At 42.0% G+C, this 22976-nt stretch overlaps 2 protein-coding genes across 3 annotated transcripts in view; one reads left to right on the top strand and one right to left on the bottom strand.

Moving 5' to 3' along the window:
* The first annotated feature begins 303 nt into the window (after positions 1–303).
* LOC308316722 (E3 ubiquitin-protein ligase DTX3L) lies at positions 304–9838 on the top strand. The gene is made up of 5 exons (XM_080765451.1): positions 304–546; positions 2343–3041; positions 3455–3790; positions 5478–5695; positions 5907–9838. The coding sequence occupies exons 1-5, from the start codon at positions 523–525 to the stop codon at positions 5974–5976; spliced, it is 1347 nt and encodes a 448-aa protein (XP_080621577.1). The 5' UTR covers positions 304–522; the 3' UTR covers positions 5977–9838.
* A 136-nt stretch (positions 9839–9974) lies between these two features.
* The window catches only part of parp8 (poly (ADP-ribose) polymerase family, member 8), a 59490-nt gene continuing 46488 nt past the window's right edge, over positions 9975–22976 (bottom strand). For both annotated transcript variants that reach the window (XM_080765448.1, XM_080765449.1), the window contains 16 exons: positions 22824–22923; positions 21773–21877; positions 21452–21505; positions 20478–20573; positions 19341–19433; positions 18700–18825; positions 18214–18279; positions 17369–17436; positions 16736–16784; positions 15565–15677; positions 14338–14410; positions 13517–13586; positions 12688–12764; positions 11753–11822; positions 10809–10893; positions 9975–10358 (listed from right to left, as the gene is read on the bottom strand). In XM_080765448.1, coding sequence (XP_080621574.1) covers positions 10256–10358; positions 10809–10893; positions 11753–11822; positions 12688–12764; positions 13517–13586; positions 14338–14410; positions 15565–15677; positions 16736–16784; positions 17369–17436; positions 18214–18279; positions 18700–18825; positions 19341–19433; positions 20478–20573; positions 21452–21505; positions 21773–21877; positions 22824–22923 — 1348 coding nt within the window. In that variant the 3' untranslated portion in view covers positions 9975–10255. The remainder of the gene's footprint in view (positions 10359–10808; positions 10894–11752; positions 11823–12687; positions 12765–13516; positions 13587–14337; positions 14411–15564; positions 15678–16735; positions 16785–17368; positions 17437–18213; positions 18280–18699; positions 18826–19340; positions 19434–20477; positions 20574–21451; positions 21506–21772; positions 21878–22823; positions 22924–22976) is intronic.

The following is a 22976-nucleotide window of genomic DNA, read 5'->3' as shown; positions in this document are numbered from 1 at the left end:
AATATTTTATATATTTTATACATTTGAAATGGGAATATGGGATGGGACATATTCTGCTTGAATACTTGTACTTTTTTCTTTTACTTGTAATAGAGTATTTCTACCGACGGTGTTATTGGTACTTTAACTTAAATTAAAAGTACCGTAGTCCTATGTTACTTTTTCCCCACCACTGCCACTAAGCGGTGCTCTACTGACCTCTGGTGGAAAAACCGTAGTACTGCGCACACTGTGTGGGGTCACGTCGGCGCATGCGCAACGCGCCGACATCACCACATGCATGGGATTTGGGGAAAACGAAAGTCAATCTGACTGTTGTGTTTACGTTTTGTGATGACTCTAACAGTGTTGAGTGTTCATATATTCGCAATATAACTGCAAACACGTTGTTAGGAGTCAGGATGCCTCGGAAAACACAGTTCATAAAGATTCAAACTGTACATTTAGGCCGATCTGAAAAGGAAGACAAAGAAAAGACAAGATAAGGGGAAATAAGTTGGTCTCCACAGCAACCTGCGCACAATGGCTACCGCTGCACCACGGGAGGTAAATATTACTAATATTATTATATTGAAGAATTAACGGTTACTGCATGGGAGATAGCTCAGGTAAAGTAGACTGTATGCTATATAAAACTAGGCTATATCCACAAACAGTCATGGAAGAAGTACTCACATAAAGTACACAAAGTACAAAAGTAGGCTATTAGAATGAAAATCATTGTGAGAGTAACAAAGTAAAAGTACTTGTTATTATGCAAGATGTATTACAAATCCTTTGAACATAGCAGAGCCGACACACACACACACACACACACACACACACACACACACACAGTCACACACACAGGTTAGTTAGTGACAGTGTATGTTTTGAAATAATACTCAAAATCAGGGATTCCTGACCCCTCGAATGACCACCTGTGCTGGCCATGGGTTGGAAACCTACACACTGACTGTACAGCTATATGCAAATTTGATGTAGGCCTAATGGCCTATTGGAGTAAATGGTACAATATTTGTCTCTGAGAGTAGAAGTAAAAGCATTGTAATTGAACATTGTAATCACAGTCAAAAAACAAAAGAAGAAAAAACATAACATTCACTTATGTAAATGTATTTAGTTACTTTACACCACTGCGAGAACTGATTTAATGTTTTAAACCAGTGTTTCTCAAACATTTTAAAGTCAAGGAGCCCCAAATGAATTTGTCCACAGACCATCCCATGATCTAAAACATATTTTGTGCCAGGGTGTTAAAAGTGGTTTCCGAAAATATTTAAAAAATTTCACTTTTTTCCCAAGCTCACAAGCTCAGGCTCTTTTGGGCTTGTTTTCAATAGACCTGGTTGCTTAATTTCTCTCTGTATGAAGCTTGTGGAAAACTAAAAGTGGATCTATCTATAAATGCACCACTTCTCTGTGTATGTAATCCACGTGACTCAAGAACCGTTCGCCCCACCGACACAAGCATTCCACACCACTACAGGGAGTGCAGTGCCCGGCCTTGAGTCGGGGGGATAAACCGTTGTCCAGAACCAGCACAAAAGCCCCTGGCCAGGCTCTGGACGGGGCCCACATTAGCCATAGTGTTCACACCTGTTCACTCCTAGATCTCCATATATGGAGCTGGCCTGTTCTGACATCACAATGATGTTCTGACATCTGCATAGACATTTCCAACTTAAGTAGGCCAGTGCCCTGCCCAATGGGCACCACTCTAGTTTGACTAAACACACGTTTTCTGCCAGAACTTTAAAATGGATATTATGAAACTAGAGGATACATCTGACTCCCTAATGAATTGAGTGTGAATACACACACAGCGCCACGGCTATACATTGTCCTACCCAGGAGGTCATAGGTGAGACATTGGGGTGTGAGCTTCAAGCAGCAGTACCCCTTGTCAACCAGTAGGGAGTGGGCGAAGACCTCCAACCCACAATGATACCACATCTGAAATAATTTGTGTGAAAACATAAAATTATATAAAAACCAAACTTGTGTGAAGTGAGGGGCTCTCTTATCATCGTACATCATCCATTCATTGTCAATGGCATTTCATGTTTGTGTTAGGACAAGAATCTACACTATAGCTGAATATAGGAGGGGCTAGCACGGCAGCGCCCCTAAAAATAATGATTAAAGAAAATCCATGCACAGTATAACCACATTTATATTTTATTTTATTTCTTTGCCATTATTAAATAAATATTTCTTTCAGAAAACTGAAGGCATTATTTAGAATTATGTAATAATTGTGACATGCCTAATTGAATTACAATAATGGAGTTATACCGTGTAGAACTAGCTTATAAACAATGTTCTCGCTTTCTCTCTAGTTTATTACAGACGTTGCCGTCACCGTTTTCCGGGAGAATTACAAAGACGTGAGCCACCTAAAGGACATTCTCAAAGGGTACAACGCTGCGGAACAAGGATCGTGTTACCATGTCCAAGGATCCTACCAGGACATGGAAGACCTATTCATGAAGTTGTCCACGCTAAAGCATGTGTCCGCTATTAGCGACAAGCATCCAAGCCCAAAAAATGACCCTGTCAAACCGGTCGAGGTGGACGGAGTTATTATGGACTACATTGTGCAAGCACGTTCCAAGGAACTTCAGAGGATGGAAGAAAGAAGCGATGTTGTCATCGAGACGCAGCCGAGCTCCGGGTCTACGGCGCACAGCAGTAAATCCACACGCAAAACGCTTGTGACGTTCAAACCGCGACACCGTCGAAACACGCCGAACCTCGTTCACGCTCACCTCGTCAGAGAGCGATTTGTCTCGTTCTACCAGAGGATCGCCACAGACCTGCAGAGGAAGTCTCTCCCCATAGATCCACTCGATCACAAAGGCCTGCAGAGGAGATTCACTCAGCTTCTCATCGTCCCAGAGGGGGGCAGCAAGCGCACAATGGCGACAGTCACTGGGACGTTTGGGCACATCGCTGCTTTGGAAGATTTTCTTCTCGGACACAAAAATGCGACCTCCAGAGACATAGACAAACGTAGAAGTCCAGTCCACACTTCGACGGTAGGCCTGATCCCAGTTATCACAACCAGCCTGATCACAACCAGTGTCAATTTTGACGGAAAAGTTAGATTTAGTTATAGGCTTTTGGATACATTGCCATTTAGTTTTAGTAATATTTTAGTCATTTGAGATTTTAGTCTAGTTTTAGCTGACTAAATTGTATTTTGACAGGCCTCAATGGCATTGTGATGCTTGATTTATACTTTGTATAGTTTGCTGTGTGCCCAAAAATATGCACCCCAGTTTCTATTTGTTGATGAAATTGTCAGCATATTATTTAGTCATAGTTCTCCTCATGGGTTAAGGGATACACAGGGGTCCCCAGCCATTTTTTTTTAATTTATTTTCTTTAAGAATTGTGAAAATATGTGTAAATCTTTGAATACACTGTATATATTTCATGACCGTGACAGGCCTGTGCAACAGACAGCAGATCACCGGCCACCTCCCCAGCACGTAGCGCTCAGCCAGGCGCGGAGGAGGAATTGTGTGCGATCTGCATGGACACCATCAAAGACTCGCAGAGAAAGGCTCTGCGATGCAAGCACGTGTTTTGTCGCGAGTGCCTGCGGACGGCTTTCGACTACAAGCCGGTGTGTCCCACGTGCGGCGCGGTGTACGGCACTCTGAAAGGCACGCAGCCAGAGGGAGGGAGCATGGATGTCTCCACCAGCAGGTCCTCTCTGCCCGGATACGAGAGGCACGGAACCATCGTCATTCACTACAACATTCCAAGCGGCATCCAGTCGGTAAGACAAATCGCTGATCAAGCCATTACAACCGGGAAATCATCTCTTTACGATTTAGAACAGTGGTTCTCAGAAGTAGCAGATATTGAAGCTCACAGCCCGTGCTCAACATTTTTTAAACATCAACCGCCACAGGTCCGAAACGGTTGAGAAATGACAGAGTTACCGTGTGGGAGAATTAGCACTCTCTCTCCCTCCCCCCCCCCTCTCTCTCTCTCTCTCGCATGCACACATGCTCCACATTGTAATTAGCAGACAACAGTGCAACACTCTCTCTCTGTGCGCCACTTTGGCAGGTACATACTAGGGATGCACCGAAAGGGAAATTCTTGGCCGAAACCGAATACCGAATATAGGAAACAGTTGGCCGAAAACCGAATACCGAATAGCCGAATACATCTTTGTTGTAAAGCTACCTGATTATGGCAAAAGACATGATTATGGCAAAACCTAACTTAAATAATAAACACTTATGGGTCCATTAAAAAGCATCTAAATAATTGGAGGCTTTGTGATTAATTAATCTCAATTAATCACATTTTAATCGCATATCAATAGGCCTATTTGACCTGAGCAGTGAGCTTTTTTTTCTACATAAGCATAGGCAATAAAAACAAGTAGTAATAATAATAATAGTGATAATAATATTATTTATATTAAGCTTCTCTGAGTACTTAAATACACTTTTCAAAGAGAACATGAGAAAACAAATAAAAACAACTTTATTAGAGAAAAACTAAGACTATGGAATAAAATAAATTAAAGTGGAATGAGATAGCAATATTCCAGAGGTGGGTTTGAATTTATAGGTGGTGGCATGTCTCTGAGTTTTGGGAAGTGTATCGTTTTGACAGGTCTGCTTGCTGTGGACAACGATACAGTCTATCATTCATTGTTAAAGCTCCAAATGATATTCCCATTCGTCTTTGTGTCTGCCCGTGTAAACGCAGCAGCGAGTGTGAGGGGACGAGGGTTGGGGAACGGATGTAAAGTACATAGTGTTAAAACTAACGTTAGCTCCCATGCTAGCTACTAGCTTCCCTTGTCAACAGAACACCACCACAGATCGGGTGGAAGCTGCTATTATCACGTTGCTTGTGCCCGTGGATGGGAAATAAGATTTAGAAGGCTATGGAATCGTGGATGAAAGCACAGTTGTGTCGGATCTACCTGTGCGTTCCGTGACTGCTGCTCGCGTGTTGTGTCGCTGGCTGGGGGCTGCTGAATGATGCATAGTTAAAGAGCGTCATAAGCATGCGCCCTTCCTGCGCAGAAAGTAGCAGATCTACAAGCTATCTACCCATCGCAATGCACAGCGCGTTGGGCTTGTAAGTTGTACATGTGTGTTTTCCTCGCAGTTTAGTTCGATTCACAACTTTGAGACCACTACTACTATTCGGTGATATTTTTCGGCTTATTTGAGCCGAAACCGAATAGGCCGAAAATACATTTTTAGGCATTTTCGGCCGAATATTTTCGGTGGCCGAATTTTCGGTGCATCCCTAGTACATACATACAGAGATACATAGGGATTAGGGACAGACATTGCGGTTTCTTGGAGTGGCTGCACCACTCAAAAAGACAAAGCTGAGATGGGTGGTTACGAGGCCGAATGCATATCAATTTGGAGGGTCCTTGCCTTGACAAACTGCTAATAATCTATAACGCGTGTCCCCTCACTGTTTAGGAGGAGCACCCCAGTCCTGGCAGGAGGTATGAGGGTGCGTCCCGCACCGCGTACCTCCCAGACTCGCCAGAGGGCTCCGAGGTACTGGCCCTGCTGCAGAGGGCCTTCCACCAGAGGCTGGTCTTCACCGTGGGACGATCATCCACCAGCGGACGGGACAACCTGGTCACCTGGAACGACATTCACCACAAGACCTCCACGCACGGGGGCCCCACCTGGTAAATGATGATGATCCGGTTTTTCTTTATGAATAAAATGTCTTTTTTTCCCTCCCAAATCCGTATGGTACAGTATGTTAATGTATATGTAACTCATTTATGTCCGAGTCTGTTGTGCATTTTGTCTAAATGTTTGCATTAATGGCATTCCTATAAGGGTCTCCATTATTAGCATGAAATACCATTCATGAATATATGTGTTGGTTTGCAGCTATGGTTACCCAGATCCGGGCTATCTGAACCGGGTCAAAGATGAACTGAAAGCCAAAGGAATCCAGTAGATCACCTGAAGAACCACTGTCCACCGGGCAAAGAAGAGGAACTCCTCATTCAAACCAAGAGTTCCCAAACTTTTCATGCCGCGACCCGGCCAAAATAATCATTATTTGAATCTTGAACTGGGGAGCCCCCACCCTGAAAATCACCTGGAATTGTGGGCATTATAATTATTTAGTTTGACTTGGTTTCATGGATAAATAATAATATTGTGAAAATAGCCAAACTATGCACAGCAGCCATTTTGGAAAGTGTTACCAATAATACTAATGACGGCATTCTGGTCAAACTGAGTCAGGGTGCTGATATTGAGCACATTGGCTCACTGGAAACACTGCTACACCAGTGGGTCCAGGGATCCTCATGGTTCCTTGAGGGGCTTCCAACTCTGAGTGTACAAAATACAAATAGAACCAAATTAACCCTTAACGATTCCATTCATTTCTCAGCAATTTGGAATTTAATGAACATACAAGTACATACGCTAATTATGTTTATACTGTAACTTGTAAAAAAAAAAAAAAAAAAGCCCAATTCATTTTGCAAAAACAACGAAACAAAGTAAAAAAAAACGTGTGTCATTATATTTACATTTATTTGTGTAAGGCACCAAATGCTAAATAGCCATAATCACCTACCTATTTATGCAGAATGTAAAGTAAAGATGCCCAGGTCAAATGAATACTTCACAAAGCAAATCAAATGAAAATGTCCTGCTGAACATAATATGTTGGTTACATACAGGATTGGGATCCTTTTCCTATGGGTTCCCTTTAACGATTTTGGCCTTCATTATCATTTTTGATGAACACAAGCTGAATCAATTTGAACCCTCTGGGTTAGGTAGTTCCAAATGGACCCTTACAGGTCTGTAACTCATCCTTGCACTTCCTTTTGTGAAATGTCTGACTTACGTATCATATTTATGATTGATAATATCACAACTTAATTAAACACATTCATGTTTTCTAATAATCATAATCAAAAGTTCTGTTTTATTGTGAAAACGTTTGATGTACAAGCTCACATTGTGAACTTGCAGATCAGCTACTTTCAATATTTTGTTATTGTTTGTACGAGGATGTATATGTGGCTGAATTGCCTAAGAAATTGTATTTACAAATCGAACCCTGAATGTGAGTTAATGAGGTTTTCATTTGATCTTTTTTTTCTTTTACCGTTTAGGAATGGGTCTTTAACATTCATGATAATCATTGTGTGCATGTAAAGACAATCCATTATCCTATGTGTCTGTTTTCTTAAAATGGTTTGGAGCCTTAAAGATGCCTCGTGATTGGGCTGTCACTTTTCCAGTATACTTACATGCCTTTGTTTTAGCATGATAATGATGGGAAGAATTGTTTAAAAAAATCTAAATTCATGCCAAGGGTTTGGTGGAAATGTGACCTAGTATCCGTAATGCGTAGTCATGCAGTCAGCTGGGTGTGAACTAAACACACCATGTATTTGTCTTTTTGTTGTATTCTAGAATTTAATTGAATACTGAATTGTTGTTTGGTGTATGTCAAGATGCTGTAAGTGACATATTTTGGCTAAACCCATTTTTATTAATAAACTGTTAAAAGCTCTTTATTATTTTATAGCGTACGGCTATGTTTGATTATGTTTCATCACTTGTTCATTATGTCTCACTTGTTCATGGTATACATCCTATGACCTCTCTCGCCTGATTGGATGGAAATGGTATTGGGGCAGAGCTGGAGAGACGGGGGAAGATCCCCGTTACTGAACAAAGCGCTTATCGCTTATTTTATACATACCACTTGACCTTTAACCCATTCTGGGCGGGAACCCATTTTGGTGTTTTAAACATGTTATAATTTAGCTATTGAAAAATATCAGATCTACAAGCTCATAGTGCACCACTGGTCTGCTATTTTTGAAAAATCGTTTCTTTTTCAATTTCGAGGTCAGGTCCAGTGATTTCCCCAAGAAAGGTAATGCAACTCAATGAGCACAAGGGGGCCTCCTTGGTTCTCTGAGCAGTTTTTAAAAGCACAGCAAAGATAGAAAACAAATATGCAGCAAACATCAACGCTTATAGAAAAAAAAAAAATATATATATATTAGCCAGAACCAAATTAAACCGTTTGAAAATGCTTTTTTCCCCCTCCTCCTTTTCCTTTCTCTCTTTGTTAACAAGGGACTCACCTTCACCCAACATCCAATCTAATACAAAGCGTCAAAGTCACTGTTTGAAACTTTAAATCAATGCTTCTAAACACGGGGCCCTCCCTCATTGGTCCGTAACTGAGTGTAAAAGTGGAACCAAATGGACCCAGACTGTTACGGGTAACTCGGAGTGTAGAAATGGAACCAAATGGACCCTTAATGGTCTGTAAAATGGCTGTAACTCTGAGTGTACGAATGGAACCAAATGGACACTTCCATGGACCATTTGTACGCTCTCAGAGTTAATTTAGCGCTGAGGATGTTACAGTGTAGATATAGATATAGTGTAGGGTCCCAGTAGAATGCGGTGACACACAACCGTTTAAAAAAAATTCAAGGACCCCCGGATTGATATGCAGCAGCATTAGGCCACAGAGACCCCCCATTTGATATGATTTAGTATCGCTCACTTTGTTTGTGTGGATCAGTGAAATGATGTCGAAATATTTCACACATCAGGCAGGCATCTCTGTAAACCCTTTAGCTGTTCCAACAACAAGAAGCCACCCATGGCTTCGAAAACGCTTATGTCCAAAACAGTTACTTGTCAGGATTCAAATTCAAACGTAGCAGATCGACATGCGTTTCGAGCTTGTGGATCTGCTACTTTTGGTGCTTTTGTGTGACGGTGTAGTATGATCAAGTAGGGCATTAATTTACAAAACTCTCAGAGCATGTGACACGTGATCAAACAAAGTTGTATTCACTAAAGTGTGCCACGTAACAGCTGTGGTCAAATGCCATTGACCACATCTGGTCAAATGGCATAATTGAGTGAATACAACTTTTTGATTATTGTTTTATTTTCTGTCTAAAAAGTGGATTGGACCAGAGCTTCTCTGCAATATGTATCACACCATGTAAATACAATACACTGTTATTTTCTTCCCTGTTTTGTATAGAAGTGTATAATTGCCATGTCAGGGGCGGGGAAAAAATCCTATTCAGCTACTGTGTGTTTTCTTGTTAAAACATGGAACTTTTCAGTTTTCACCTTGTAACGTCATAACGCATCATGTCATAAGCATCTTGGAAAAACATATTTCTTTCTGACATGGCAGCAATTCGCTTCCATACTATTGTGTCTCTGTTGGGTGGAAACCCCATATGTCGAAAACTGTTACTTTTCAGGATTCAAATTCAAAAGTAGCAGATCTACAAGTTTTGAGCTTGTGGATCTGCTGCTTTTGGTGCTTTTGTGTGACGGTGTAGTATGATCAAGTATAGGGCGTTCATTTACAAAAAAACACAGAGTATGGGGATTAGAGGTTTCGGCCCGACAGCAACGATTCGTTTTATGAACTTAAATCAAGATTCTCACCTCACTTGTGTATCACTTGTCTTTTCAGTGTCTCTCAGTGTATGTGAAAATGTCAATTGTATTCACCAACGTTGAAAATACTTGAAAACTTTTTCAAAGAAAACTAAAACTTTTTCTTTTCAGATAATGAGTAGTTGGAACAAATAAGCCTATATTACAATAGGAAAAATAAAGTGCGTATAACAACACCAGTGTACAGAAAGTACATTGTACTTTAAAAAGGTACAACTCTTCGTAAACAAGATCACGCTTGTACCTTTTCTTAAAACACAAAGGTCTTGTATTTGTTTTTTTTTTCTTTTTCTTGAAAAGGCCCTTTAACTATATAAGTCTCAAAATATTCAGAGTTCTACCATTTTAAATGTTCTCTTAAAAAACGCCAAGTCAACCGTCGCATAGCCTACGCGCCACGGCATGTCACCGTCTTCAGAAAAAAACGCTCGCTTCCATGTTCAATATAAACCTAGAAAAATGTTTCGTTCAACAGAGTTTCTTTTTTTTTTTTTTCTTCTTTTTTTTGTGGTCATTATTTCAGTTGAAAATAGAAGTGGTTCTGCCCACCACATTTAAAACACCATAGTGACTCTTTGATTTTTTTTAACGCTTTTTTCTAAATAACTTGTTTATGTTTATCGGACCACCGCCCGCCCCCCACCCCCCAGGTCTCTCAGGGTGGGTGTGGCCCAAAGGGGCGGAGGTGCAGCTGCCGCCCCTACACCTACGTAGGGGTGGAGGTGGCGGTATTGCAGGGGGGGGGTGGGGGGATCGTTTCATCCCGTGGCTGTCTGGTTGCCAATGACTCTTAGGATCTCTCGGTGGATGCTAGGGTCCTGTGTGTTGATGCTTGTGTCGCCCACCTGGCCGTCCTCGTAGCTGGGAAAGACAAAAAAGGGTTGTGCCTAATGTAATATAATGACCATTACCAAATGGGTCAGCCGTCCTATCCTATAAGAGTGTATCTCAACCAGGGGTCATGGGCAGTGGTTCTTGAGGGGGTTCCAGGTGGTCCCCAGCTAAATGACGGAGATTTGGTAACCAAATAGACCCTTATACTGTAGATCTTTAACTCTTGAGAGCGTAAAATGACCAAGTTAATTTTCTGCTCTCAAGAGTTAAATTATTGTTTAACATCTGTGCATTACTTAATTTACAAGAAGTCCACACAATTAGAGAATGTAGAAGAATTGATGTTTTGATCAATGTTTGCCTGTTGGTATGGTACCAACATCAGTTGTGGACAAAATCTTCTCCAACGACAACAAGATATTAAAAGTTTTGGGCTAAATCTCAAATGGTGGTCCGTGTCTATTATGTAATACTCACACAAAGAAGAACCTGGTGCAGACGTGATCAGTGCTGGGAACCACCCAGATGTCTCCATGCTTGTGCAGGTCAGGAGAAGTGATCACTGCGAGAGAATAAAGCTTCATTTTACAATCCATCAAATGACACATCTAAAAGATCACATCTGCAAGCTGACACGTTGTTAAGCCCGGCTCACATTGCAGGACTTTTAATGTAAGTAACCGATGCAACAACTGTAGTGCCCCATATGTGTGCAACTTAGGGGTTTGACCCCTGAAAAGCATTTGTGCCATGTTTGGTGAGGATTGAAGCAATGGTGTGGCTGTGGCCGCTGGGGGCCCCTGGCGAACCCCCTGGTATGACTTTGTGCCAGGTTTGGTGAGGATTAATAATGCGGCGGAGCCCCTGGCCTGGGTGCCACAAGTCTGCATGTTACGTTTGTGTTGCTCGACCCTCTAGGCCAGGGTTTCTCAAATTTGGGTGATAATATTTGGAATGTATCCATATCACTTCAGTTTAACCACTTAAACCCTCTATATGTACTTAATAAGACGGACCAGCAAACCTCCTCGCCAAAAATAGACAATGTACTGTACAAGCTGTGAGCTTGTAGATCGGCTATTTTTTGGTGAATGTGCTGGGGTTCAAGTGGTTAAATGTCAAGTATGAAGTTATTTTCCGTCTGTTCTTGGAAACGAATATTCTCTCACGTTTTTCTCGTGACACATACTGTATCTCACATATTTCCGTACCATAATATGACATAATGTAAGGTTCTATAAGTAAGGAAGTCATTCAGGGGTGCCTTGGATGAAAAGGCTATTTACCTGGGTGACCTGATCTTTTGGAGATCTTGCAGCATCACGAACTACATAAAATGCTCTTAAACATGCACAGCACACGCTACAATATTTTAAAAACAATGGGGAATCACAAAGGTGAAGTGCTGTGGTTGTGTTTACCTTCACATAAGGCAATGCACTTCAGATTACGACTCTGCAGGAACTGTGGTTGTTGCCCTTTCTTCTGTGACTGCAAATGGAGAATGTGGAAAATTAACCCTTTCTGGGCCGATCATAATAGGCAATTCTTTGAGACACACATACGGGTATTTTGGAGCATGGCCCGGCGTGGCCAAATCCACCATAATTGTTTAGGGCTATACAATGCCGCTGCACCATTGGAATTGCATTACAGAACCTACACGTTGTTGTTACATTTTATGTATTGTAGTGTTGGGGGCTGCAAAAATTTACTTTTTCCTTGTTCCCCCTGCCACGAAAAGGAGCACTATTCGTGGCAGAGCACTATTCTTTGAGACACCCATGAGAGATGCCCTGGGCTTCCCCTGCCACGAAAAGGAACCAGAAAGAAGAGCACAATTCTTTGAGACACACACACAAAGCGCCGACTTTTGTTCATACCAAGCTAACGCTTGGTGCGATCCCTTCAAAGTAGTCAGCTGACATTTTAAAACGGAAAAGTCGATAAAACAACAGTATAATGAAGCTAACGACAAAAACTATTGTCTCCCGAAAGCCTAGACTTTTGACGACTTCTGCACCGGTTCCCACTGGTTTCAACTGACTGGTTAGCCCCATTTCAAAATGGCGCAGACCACGCCCCGAGAACGAAATGTCACGTGTAGGCGACGAATACAAACATACTGTATTTGTCAGAATTAGCGACTCTAAGAGCTCAAGCTAGTTGTGAGCTTGTAGATTGGATATTTGTATGATAAAATAGGGCATTAATTGCCGAAACAACATGAAAAGTAGAAATTTGAGCGACAATAGTCGTGAAGTGGTTGAGCGTCACTCTAAAACATCCTAATTATCTACTTGAATCCAAAGGTCATTGAAGTAATGTACCGCATATGAAGTGTACGGCAGATTACCTGCAGATGCAAGTTGGTTTTGCTGCTTGCTGTATTTTCGTCCTTCGAAGTCACTTTTTGTTGCTTTTTGTTCATCCCTGTTTAACGAAAAACAAACATAAAAACACTGTTGCCTCAAATGTACAGAATGTTATTTATATAGCATGCAGTGTTGTTTTTGGCAGAACATTTATTTTAGTTTTAGTCATAGTCTCTTGAATAGTTTTCCCTTCGTTTTAGTCACATTTAACTTAAGTCACCCGGAATGTTTTAGTGTTAGTCTAGTTTCAGTTGACTAAATATCATAAGATTTTAGACGACTAAATCTACAGCATACTGTACTTGTAGTACACTGATAGCATGTTGTTTCGACAGATACCAGGTTCATGTTTTGCCTGGTATTGTAGTTTTCTTGAGGTAGCCTACTACAGTATGTATACTTGTGTTGTTTCGACAGATATCAGGTTCATGGTTTGCCTGGTATTGTAGTTTTCTTGAGGTAGCCTACTACAGTATGTATACTTGTGTTGTTTCGACAGATATCAGGTTCATGGTTTGCCGCCTGGTAATTGTAGTTTCCTTGAGGTACTACAGTATACTTGTAGTACACCGATAGCAGACATTGAGAACTAGTAATTCACACACATGCAGGCCCAGCATCATCAAATGAATGGTCAAGCAGGCCAGGCCATGGGAAGATTGGGGACAGTTCCTGGTGGCCAGTGTCACATGTCCCACCATCTGTGTCTGTGCGTGCGTGCGTGCGTGCGTGCGTGCGTGCGTGCGTGCGTGCGTGCGTGCGTGCGTGCGTGCGTGCGTGCGTGCGTGCGTGCGTGCGTGCGGTGACTACCTGAGTAGCCAAAGGATATGCTTGACATGGGGCTGAGATATATCCCGTTCCCATAGATGGCGCCATGCATCTGTACAACATAAACATAACGAGATTTCCATTAGCTTTCAGAAGTGCATGCATTTGTAGAGAGACTAACCATGTCCACTAATTACAACCTCACTTCAATTGGACTAATAATACTGTATGAAGAGCTTTGAAGCATTTTGTATCCAAGTCACACAAAAGTCCAAATCAAGGCACATTATTTATGTCTGTGCAAAATAGTATCTCTTTACTAATGCCAATTAACAAGTGTAAGCCCTATGTCATAGTTTAACAAAAACAACAACATTAATAATAATAATAATAATAATAATAATAATAATAGGGTGAAAATAGCCGTTTTTGAAAATATTTCCTATACATTTGCAGGGAAGCCAGGTTGAAAATGGTTCAAATGTAGGCTATAAGTTTGGGGGTATAGAATTCATGCTGAGAACTAAGTCCGTTCAAAGTACTGATATAAAACATGAAGAAATATATTGCAATGATAATGTGTGTTTGTCACAAAAGTTCCCAAGGCAACGTACGTGTATGTGTTTGGGAGCCACTGTTTAGTAGTAGGTATGTGTTTCTCATGCATTTTTTGGACCAGGTTGGAAAATCTTAAAAGAGTTTGTGGCAGACCCACCTGACCACTTAACACTTAAAATACTTAGCGTGTGTTACTGTATCAGTATGTAGTATCATTAAAACCATAGTGTTTTGCAAATTGTTTGGGGGCCCACTTGCGATAGCCCCACAAGTTGAGAACCACTGTTTTATAGTAGGCACGTTACCTGCAGTCTGGTATTGGAGGCCACCACCAGTCCATTCCTCAGTATAGAATGCCAGTTCTCAATGTGTGATCCACTAAACAACGACAGTAACAACAATAAACAGATTGTCATTGTAGCATTTTAACACAGAAGTCCCTAATGTTATACTTGGAAACCTTGTAAGTCCAAAACCGTTTGTTCAGTAACAGTGTTAAAGGACGACTTCACCACTTTTCAACCTATCGTCATTATGGTCCTCACTGATGTCCATGAAAAGAAGGCACAATTTTCTTCTACTCGTTCTGTGTCTGATAGGACAGCTGTGGGCAGTTCAGATGGTTTCCTTTTAGATTTAGATTTGTATTACATACCTCCAGTTCTAGACTAAACCGAAGGTCTAGAAGGTCTAGTTCCACACAACAACTCTAAGGTATATTAATGACATGGTTAAAAAATGTGTGGCATTCCCATTTAAACAACATGGCAAGAACAGGGAAGGAAGAGCTCAAGTTGTTAACCAGACCTGTATAAATAATTATTTGTACAAGGTAAGAAAATGTATTAATTTAAATTATAATAACTGAAATATAAAGAAAGATATACTTTTATTTTGCTGGATTGGTGTCATTCTCAATCACATTCACACCCTGCAACCTATGTTGGACTTATGGCAACTTATGGCAACACCAAAGGCATGGTACTGGGGGTACTGCAGGAATTCTATCGGAGCCTTCCCTAAAACACCCTGGACAACACTCCACACTTCCTAGACTCTTCTCCTTTCCCTAAAACACCCTGGACAATGCTCCAAAAGTCCTAGACTCTTCTCCTTTCCCTAAAACACCCTGGACAATGCTCCAAAAGTCCTAGACTCTTCTCCTTTCCCTAAAACACCCTGGACAATGCTCCAAAAGTCCTAGACTCTTCTCCTTTCCCTAAAACACCCTGGACAATGCTCCAAAAGTCCTAGACTCTTCTCCTTTCCCTAAAACACCCTGGACAACAGGCTGGCCAACACTCCACACATCCTGGACTCTTCTCCCTTCCCTAAAACATCCTGGACAACGCTCCACACGTCCTAAACTCTTCTCCCTTAAAACACCCTGGACAGCACTCCAAACGTCTTACTCTTCTCCCTACCCTAAAATACCCTGGACAACACTCCACACGTCACCCAGCACAACACGCTACCGGTTGAAGACCCCATAGTGTAAATGGAATGAGTTGTGTGGTGAATGTGCAACTCACTGGAAGGCAAACGTGCTGCCAAAGTGATTCTTGGCAGCTCTGAAGTTGGACTCTTTGGCAGGCGGGCTGCTGAGCAGCAGGAACTGATGTGGCGTGTGCATGAACTTCAGTTGCTGTTGGCCAGACAGGGAGAGGCAGAAAGGCAGACGAGAATCACTGGCTGCGTTTACATGGACAATATGTATTAATTCAGAATTAATTCATTCCGAACAGAGATTCATACACAACTGATGGAACCTAAATAAAAGTATACCTCGTTCCTCATTCGTTTACATAACCAAAGCATTGTGCTTTGGTCTAACAGGCAGACATGTGTAAAATAATGCATGAATTCCAAACTCTCAGTAGCGTTCGTAATAAAGTGTTTCCATGGTAAATATATTACTGATTCCCAAAATTAATTCGGGTCAGACCGGAATGGAATATTCTATTCCAATTGAAGCCATTTTTATTCTGAATGAGCGGTCATTCTGAATATACTTGTGGAATATATCTGGTTCTTGTAAATTTGTGTTGATTTCGTCTACAAAAACGATGATAAATATTTTCGTCAACTACCTTTTTTTCCACAGACAAAAACTAAATAAAAACTAGAAAAGTGATTCTGAGAAGTTGCGAGTGTGGTTGCACTGATGCTAGTCGCAAGGAATCCACTGGGAACAGAATTCCGTACCATTTATATTACATATCGTGATGTATATTTGTGAAGCAAAAAACATTCTCGGACCAACCATACTAACTAAATAAAAATACATGATAACTCAAATTAAAACTAAATACAGTATATTGCCAATTTCGTCAACAAAATAATTGTGACTATAGTGGCCTATAGTCGCGATATTTTTTTCTGTTAATTGCCCAGCCCTACTGCATCCATTTTAACAATATAACCATCAAGTCTCTAAATCAAGACTGTGTTTTAACCACTTAAACCATATACTTTGCTGACCGGGGTCCCCCAGGGATCTATACTTGGTCCCCTCATTGTTTATACTTGTTACACTAAATTCCTTCGCCGACAATAGAAAATATATATAAGCTCACAAAGCACCATGTTGTGACGTGTTGTGAGCAGCTGCTATTTTTCGCAGAATATTGGCCTATTTTTATTGAGGCTTGGTGTGAACGGGTAGATATATATTAGTGGTATAGATTAGCATTAATCACTTACTCTGGTGACTGGAAGTTTGACAATGTGTGACCTGTTACTGGATATGACCCTGCAAACACAAGACAAAGTGTTTTATTCGACAGCATATTTCATAACAGTGTCCACTGTCCATACAGCATAACTCTAATTCCATATTACAGTGCACGCACGTCTCACACTCACACACACACACACACACACTCTCTCACACACACACACTCACACTCACACACTATAACACAAGAGAATGCATAGTGAAATGTAGGTAATGGCAAAATAATAAAACATTTTCAAATAGTTTTTTATTAATTATTTGTCTGCCACATGGTGGCACGTGGTTGTAAGGAACGGCTCATGTTAGCAGTAGCTCACGATGTTTATCTTTTGCCAGAAACATTAACTTTCAGACAACAGAATTTACCAGACTAAGAGATTTAATTACAATAATGTTTAAAATCACTGAAGTTATGGTAGGGTTTAGGTCCCATTCCTTAGTAGTAGACCCCCCAAAATAATAATATTTAAACTGGGGACCCCCCCACCCTGACAGATGAGTCAAATATGACAGAATACTATTCAAAAGACTATGACTAGAACTAAATGTCAAAATCAATGGGTGCGCATGGTGCTCATCGCCCAGTTAAGCTGTCTCACCATTGTAGCAGTGGGTGAGCCAAGGGGTCATGTCTATCCATCTGTTTCTTTATCTCTAGGTAAGGGGCCTGTGGGGAGAAAGAGACACAAGACATGACATGCAGTTATGTGTCCTATCACGCTGCTTTCATATCGCCACTGTCGGAAATATCCAAAACCGGGGAATTGAGGATTATGAAAACTATTCGTCTCCAACGTACAGTATGAATGATGCTGGTTGCTAAGGAGACACACGCAATTGCCCAGATTGTGTTTGTGGTTAAAACAAGCTATATTCAACAGCCCATAACTAAAGAACCAATTATAGTTTTTACAAAACTTTCAGTCCACAAAATCAACTGTTGATTTAGTTTACTAAAAAATGTAGGACATTAAAGCCCACCACACACCGGCTGCGTCCGCCGCGCGGCGCCGCGCGGCGGACACAGCCGCCTCCATTATTTTCAATGAACCTATCGCACACCGGCTCCGTCCGCCGCGTCGCGCCGCGCCGCCTGGCGCGCCGATAGAACACAGTTCTATTTTCCAGGCGGCACCGCAACGCGCCGCGCCGCAGACGGTCGCAGACTGTGTGCGATGGGCTTTAGTTGACTAAGGGATTGATCGATATTTGTCAATGGTTGGTATGGATTTGGTATGGAGGGGGGGGGGGGTCTTTCATTTGTTGAGTTGTGTCCATTAAAAATCTTTTTCATACAGGTTTTCAGAGTAGTATTGAGTACAGTACTTAAGTAATTATGAAGAAATGTGTGAAGAATAGTGCGTGTCCAAAGTTCCCAGTTGTTCAGACTATTTGGGTGCGGTACCGAAAGAATGTGTGAACAACCTCCTCCGTGCTGTAGTACCTGGGTCATCTCCCGAATAGATGTAAGGCTGTCCAGAGCTCTCATCACGCGATCATAGTCCTTTTTCTGTAAAGGAAAAAAAGAAAGAAGAAGACGGGGGGAAAAAAACAGAGTCATGCGGTGCAAATGGAGCAGCGGGTGTCTATTTTGAGCCCTGGTGCGAAAGATGAACTCCACTGTTAGTCCGGAGCGAACGGAAAGATACACTATAATATATGGATATTAAAGGTTTCTGCAATCTCACCAATCTCTTGTAACTAATCACTAATCTCGTACACACACACACACACACACACACACACACACACACACACACACACACACACACACACACACACACACACACACACACACACACACACACACACACACACACACACACACACACACACACACACACACACACACACACACACACACACACACACACACACACACAATGAAATAAAGTAAAGCCAGGATTGATGAGCTTTGCAGTGTACATACCCTGGGGTTGAAGGCCAGTGTCTGTGAGTCGTTGGGATCAACCACAGAGGGATATGGCTCAAAAATGACCACTTTCCTGGGCGACTCCAGAGCAGAGCGACACATGGACACTAACAGATCTACTACCTGCACAGAGAAAAGAAGATATAATATTAACCCAATCCCTCCCGACACATAGGCGGGGATCGTGAGTCCAGTGCCAGTCAAATGCGTGAAATACCACAGTAGAAGACACTACAGTGTGGCTTCACTCTAGGGCCTAGGCGATGTGATGAGATGTTTCCGTCCGCGGATGTACTGAGAAGAGGAAATAATAACCATCCAATCACTGGATTTTGGCTCATTTTGAGCAGAAAAAGGAGTAATAACTTAAGCATTTTTATTTTTATTTTGAGGGGAGGGGACTACGGTTGGAAAATAGCTTTCGCTATAAACCTATAATAATATAATAATAACCGGGCATAAACCTGCCATATTTACACCTGCTCGTGTATTATGTATTGCACCCGTCTTGTGTTCATCAATGTGCACTGTCCCGACCAAAGTAACACGTATAGTAAAGTAAAAGCCATGGGGGGAATTCCCCCTTTAGGCTAGTGGTATACATGTCCATGTTTCACACACGTGCGCCTGTACAGTACCTGAGCTCCGGTTGCGATCTCATCGGCCGCTTCGTTCATCACCCCCAGGGTTTGAAAGGCAAACACACACAGCTCCCTCTCACACACTGTGGGCTGTGGACGCGCGCGCACACACACACACACACACACACGGGGGTTACACCAGTGGGTCGGTTTATTTGCGAGTCGCAACCCATACAAATTGGTCCGTGACCCATGTGGGTTGAAAATAAATATCCCCTTTTTTGTGTGTTATGTAAAAAAGTAAATAACAATTAAAACCAGAAAATCGAATAATTTCCGTTTAGAATGTTTGTGAACCACGTTTGGGAAACAGTAGGTGTTAGACAATGAAAAAGCCCTGCGAAGACATCACTGAACTAGCTGCACACAACATTTACATTACCATCATCGTTGTGTTTGAGCAATTTAATTGCACATTATTGAGTCACTTTCAGTGTTCAATTTGTCAACTAACAATATGGGGAAGATTGTCCGTCGACTACCTATTTCACAGATTAAAACTACATAGCTATGATTATTGATGACAATTTTTGCCAACAAATAAAAACTAGACAGAAATGTTAGGGAGGGACTAGTGGAGAAGAGATGTCACGCGAAAATAATTACAAATAAATTGGCATGGCAAGTATAAATCTGGCATTACAACGCCATCACAGCCCACCAAAATGCATTTTAATTGACTAAACCGTTTAGTTGACTACAATCTTAATTTAATCTATAAAAAACAAATTGCATTTTATTCAAAAGAATAAGAAAAGTTGCTGAAGAGTCGAGAGGCATCCCATTACTCCGACTACGTGCCCTCCGCGTGCAGTTAGGGTTAGGGATGGCGTTATTAATGGGGCCAGTCGGACCAACGAGACATCGGAAATAAATGGGTTGTCGGAACTCAGAACAATGATATGGCACTGACAGACCACTACTATGGTGCTAAAATTAGCCTATGGTGTGATGTCTTTTTCAACAACAAGCCAGCTGCTATCCTACAACTTGCGACGCGACAAGGCAGTGTACCATTCAACAGCAGATCTTCGGCAACAGACGCTTTCCGACACTTATCGGCCGACTTCGATGGGTGGAGAGGTACCTTAAACAAAATTAAAAAATGTGCTGGTCTACGTTGGGCTGCCTCACCCTGAGCATGGGTCCATTCTGGAACACGTGTGGCTCATCACAGACCACACAGAACTCGTTCAAAACTGGAATCCGCTGCTCTGCGTACTCTATTGTCTGCAATGACAACAACACAGAGGCAACAAAGTATAAACTAACAGTGTGTGAAATAAGTCCAGTTTTATAGGTAGGCTATAGTACGTTGATTGGAGAAGTGGGCTGATGAGGGAGTGGAAACAGGTGTGTAGCAAGGAGTGTGGTGAAATGGAATGTGTGAGTGGCCATGGTAGAGAGACAGAAAGGTACGGTTTGCCCTCTCCCCGCTGGCCAGCATTCACATTGGCCAAGATTCTTCTGTACCCGAGTACACTTCATTCAACTGTAATGGCACACGAGTATGTGGCTCATGCGGACAGTGTGGACTACTGGGCTTTGGGAGATAGAGAATGTCATGTGACAGAAGAGTCACAGTCAGCGTTTAGAGCAAATAATAAAGTTTGACTGTGTTCCTGACGTTGTCTTGAGTTGTAATAATAACTGTAATAACAACAATACACAACCAAATGAGTGTGTACTAATGGTCGTTGAAACATCGAAATGTACAGTTACGTATGCCAGTGATGTCACTGACTAATCCTTAATTGGTATCTTTGTACTAGTGGCAGTGGTCGCTACACTCACGTTTCTTTTTATTTTTTTTGTATTTCACGCTTGCCCTACTCAAATACTAGTGTCAACATTCAAGTAGAACTATCTCAAATGGTCGGGGAGGACATTCCACAGGCGTGGGGCAGTGGAGCAGAATGCCCGCTCATCCCCATGGTGCGGAGCTTGGTCATGAGCGACGGTTTCGAGTAGAGGGTTGTGGTCTGAGAAGTTCTTTGAGGTAGGAGTATTGGTTTAATGTAGTGTGTCAAAATGATGACTGTAGCTGTTAGTTCAGGGGGGGAAGCTACTGCAGCCGGAATTAAGTGAGAGCAAAGATAAACATGTACCTGGACCAGGAAGCCTCTGTCTCTGATTGGAATGGATTTGGCACCGTTGTTTGGCTGCATAGAGTGAGGGAGATGGAAACGCTATTAGTCAGTGAACGCATACTGTAATATAGACCACTGGTACCCAAACACTGGGTCGGGACCTATTTGTGGGTCGCGGACACATTGTTATGGGTCTCCTTGTCTTTTTGTTTGCTAAATTCGTTTTTTTAACTATTATTTCAAAACATTTTCAAAAAACATTCCCAAAAAAAGCGGTAAAATAGGAGTATGAATCGACCCTTAGCCTTGGCTTCACTAGAGGTTGGAATGGATACTCACCGCAGGCGGCGTGGCGAGCGATGGGGCCAGGATGCCGATAAGCCCTGAGGTAAGAGAGAGCCGGCGGCCCGGCCCGTCAGGCGTCGAGTCCTTGAAGATGTCCACCTTCATCATTGAATCCGCGCATATAGGGAAACAAAGCAATTAACTTGTTTCACCTTCTGAGATCTTTTGGGGCCAGCAGATTCTCATTTAGTTGTTTGTTTCCCCCCTTCTGTGATTATGAGTGTTCTTCAGTGCTGTAGCACCACTTGTGTGGTTTTCACAATGTGACAGGTTTTGAGCTTGAAGATCTGCTATTGTTGGCTAATGTTCCCCTGACTGAGAATAGGCACACTTTGTTCAAAGATTGTTGGTCAACACATAAAAACAGCATTCTAAGGCTAGCAAGGAATATCACTTCAAACACTAGCCATGTTTTGAATTGGGAATATGAGTTAGTTATCTTCAAAAAGGAGACAAAACAGTCCAAAATAAATTCAGACTGCTTATCCTTTGTTCAATCAGTCAATGTTAAGACTAAATTTGAAACCATGGGGCCAGTAGAACAATGAAAGACATCGCTACGCCACGAAAGACATCAAATTACCATTTGATTTAAATAAATTTGCAATGCATGATATCATGTGCTTATGCTTTCTACACCATACGCAAATACATGCATGAACTACGAAAACAATACGGGGAGATGAAGGTTTATCGGGGTATAGTTCTGGCAAGAACTTCAAGCCACTTTCACCCAGCTGAATAAAGTCACATATGGGCCCTCACATATGGGCCCCTTTTCCACCAGGGTTGAACCGGTTAAAGTTATTTTTTTCCCTGCCTAATATCGAACCAGTTCAGAGTGTTTCCACTGAAAATGACTTGGTTCAGAACCCTAAGTTGGCTCGGAAGTGGAACCAAAAAAAAGTGGCTGCCGGTTCCGTTAAAGGTTCCAATAATCTAGAACGGCACCGTTCTAGAACCATTTTTATTTTGGTGGAAAAGGGGCCTATTAGAGTTATATATGGGGGGCCACTGTATGGTATGGTATGGTATGGTATGGTACCTTGCCCATCTTGGTGCTGCTAGAGTAGGACCTGCTGAGCAGCCGGTGGTGATGCTTCAGCCCGTCCATCTCCTCCGTACGGATGGAGCCAGAACACGACCTGGTCATGGCGGAAAGTGGCTGTTAAATATCTCTATATTGTGATAGTAAATC

Source organism: Protomyctophum bolini, assembly GCF_963924005.1.
Source record: "Protomyctophum bolini genome assembly, chromosome: 6".
NCBI classification, from domain to species: domain Eukaryota; kingdom Metazoa; phylum Chordata; class Actinopteri; order Myctophiformes; family Myctophidae; genus Protomyctophum; species Protomyctophum bolini.
The sequence above is the reverse complement of the archived record's forward strand: the minus strand, read 5'-3'. Positions and strand labels throughout refer to the sequence as shown.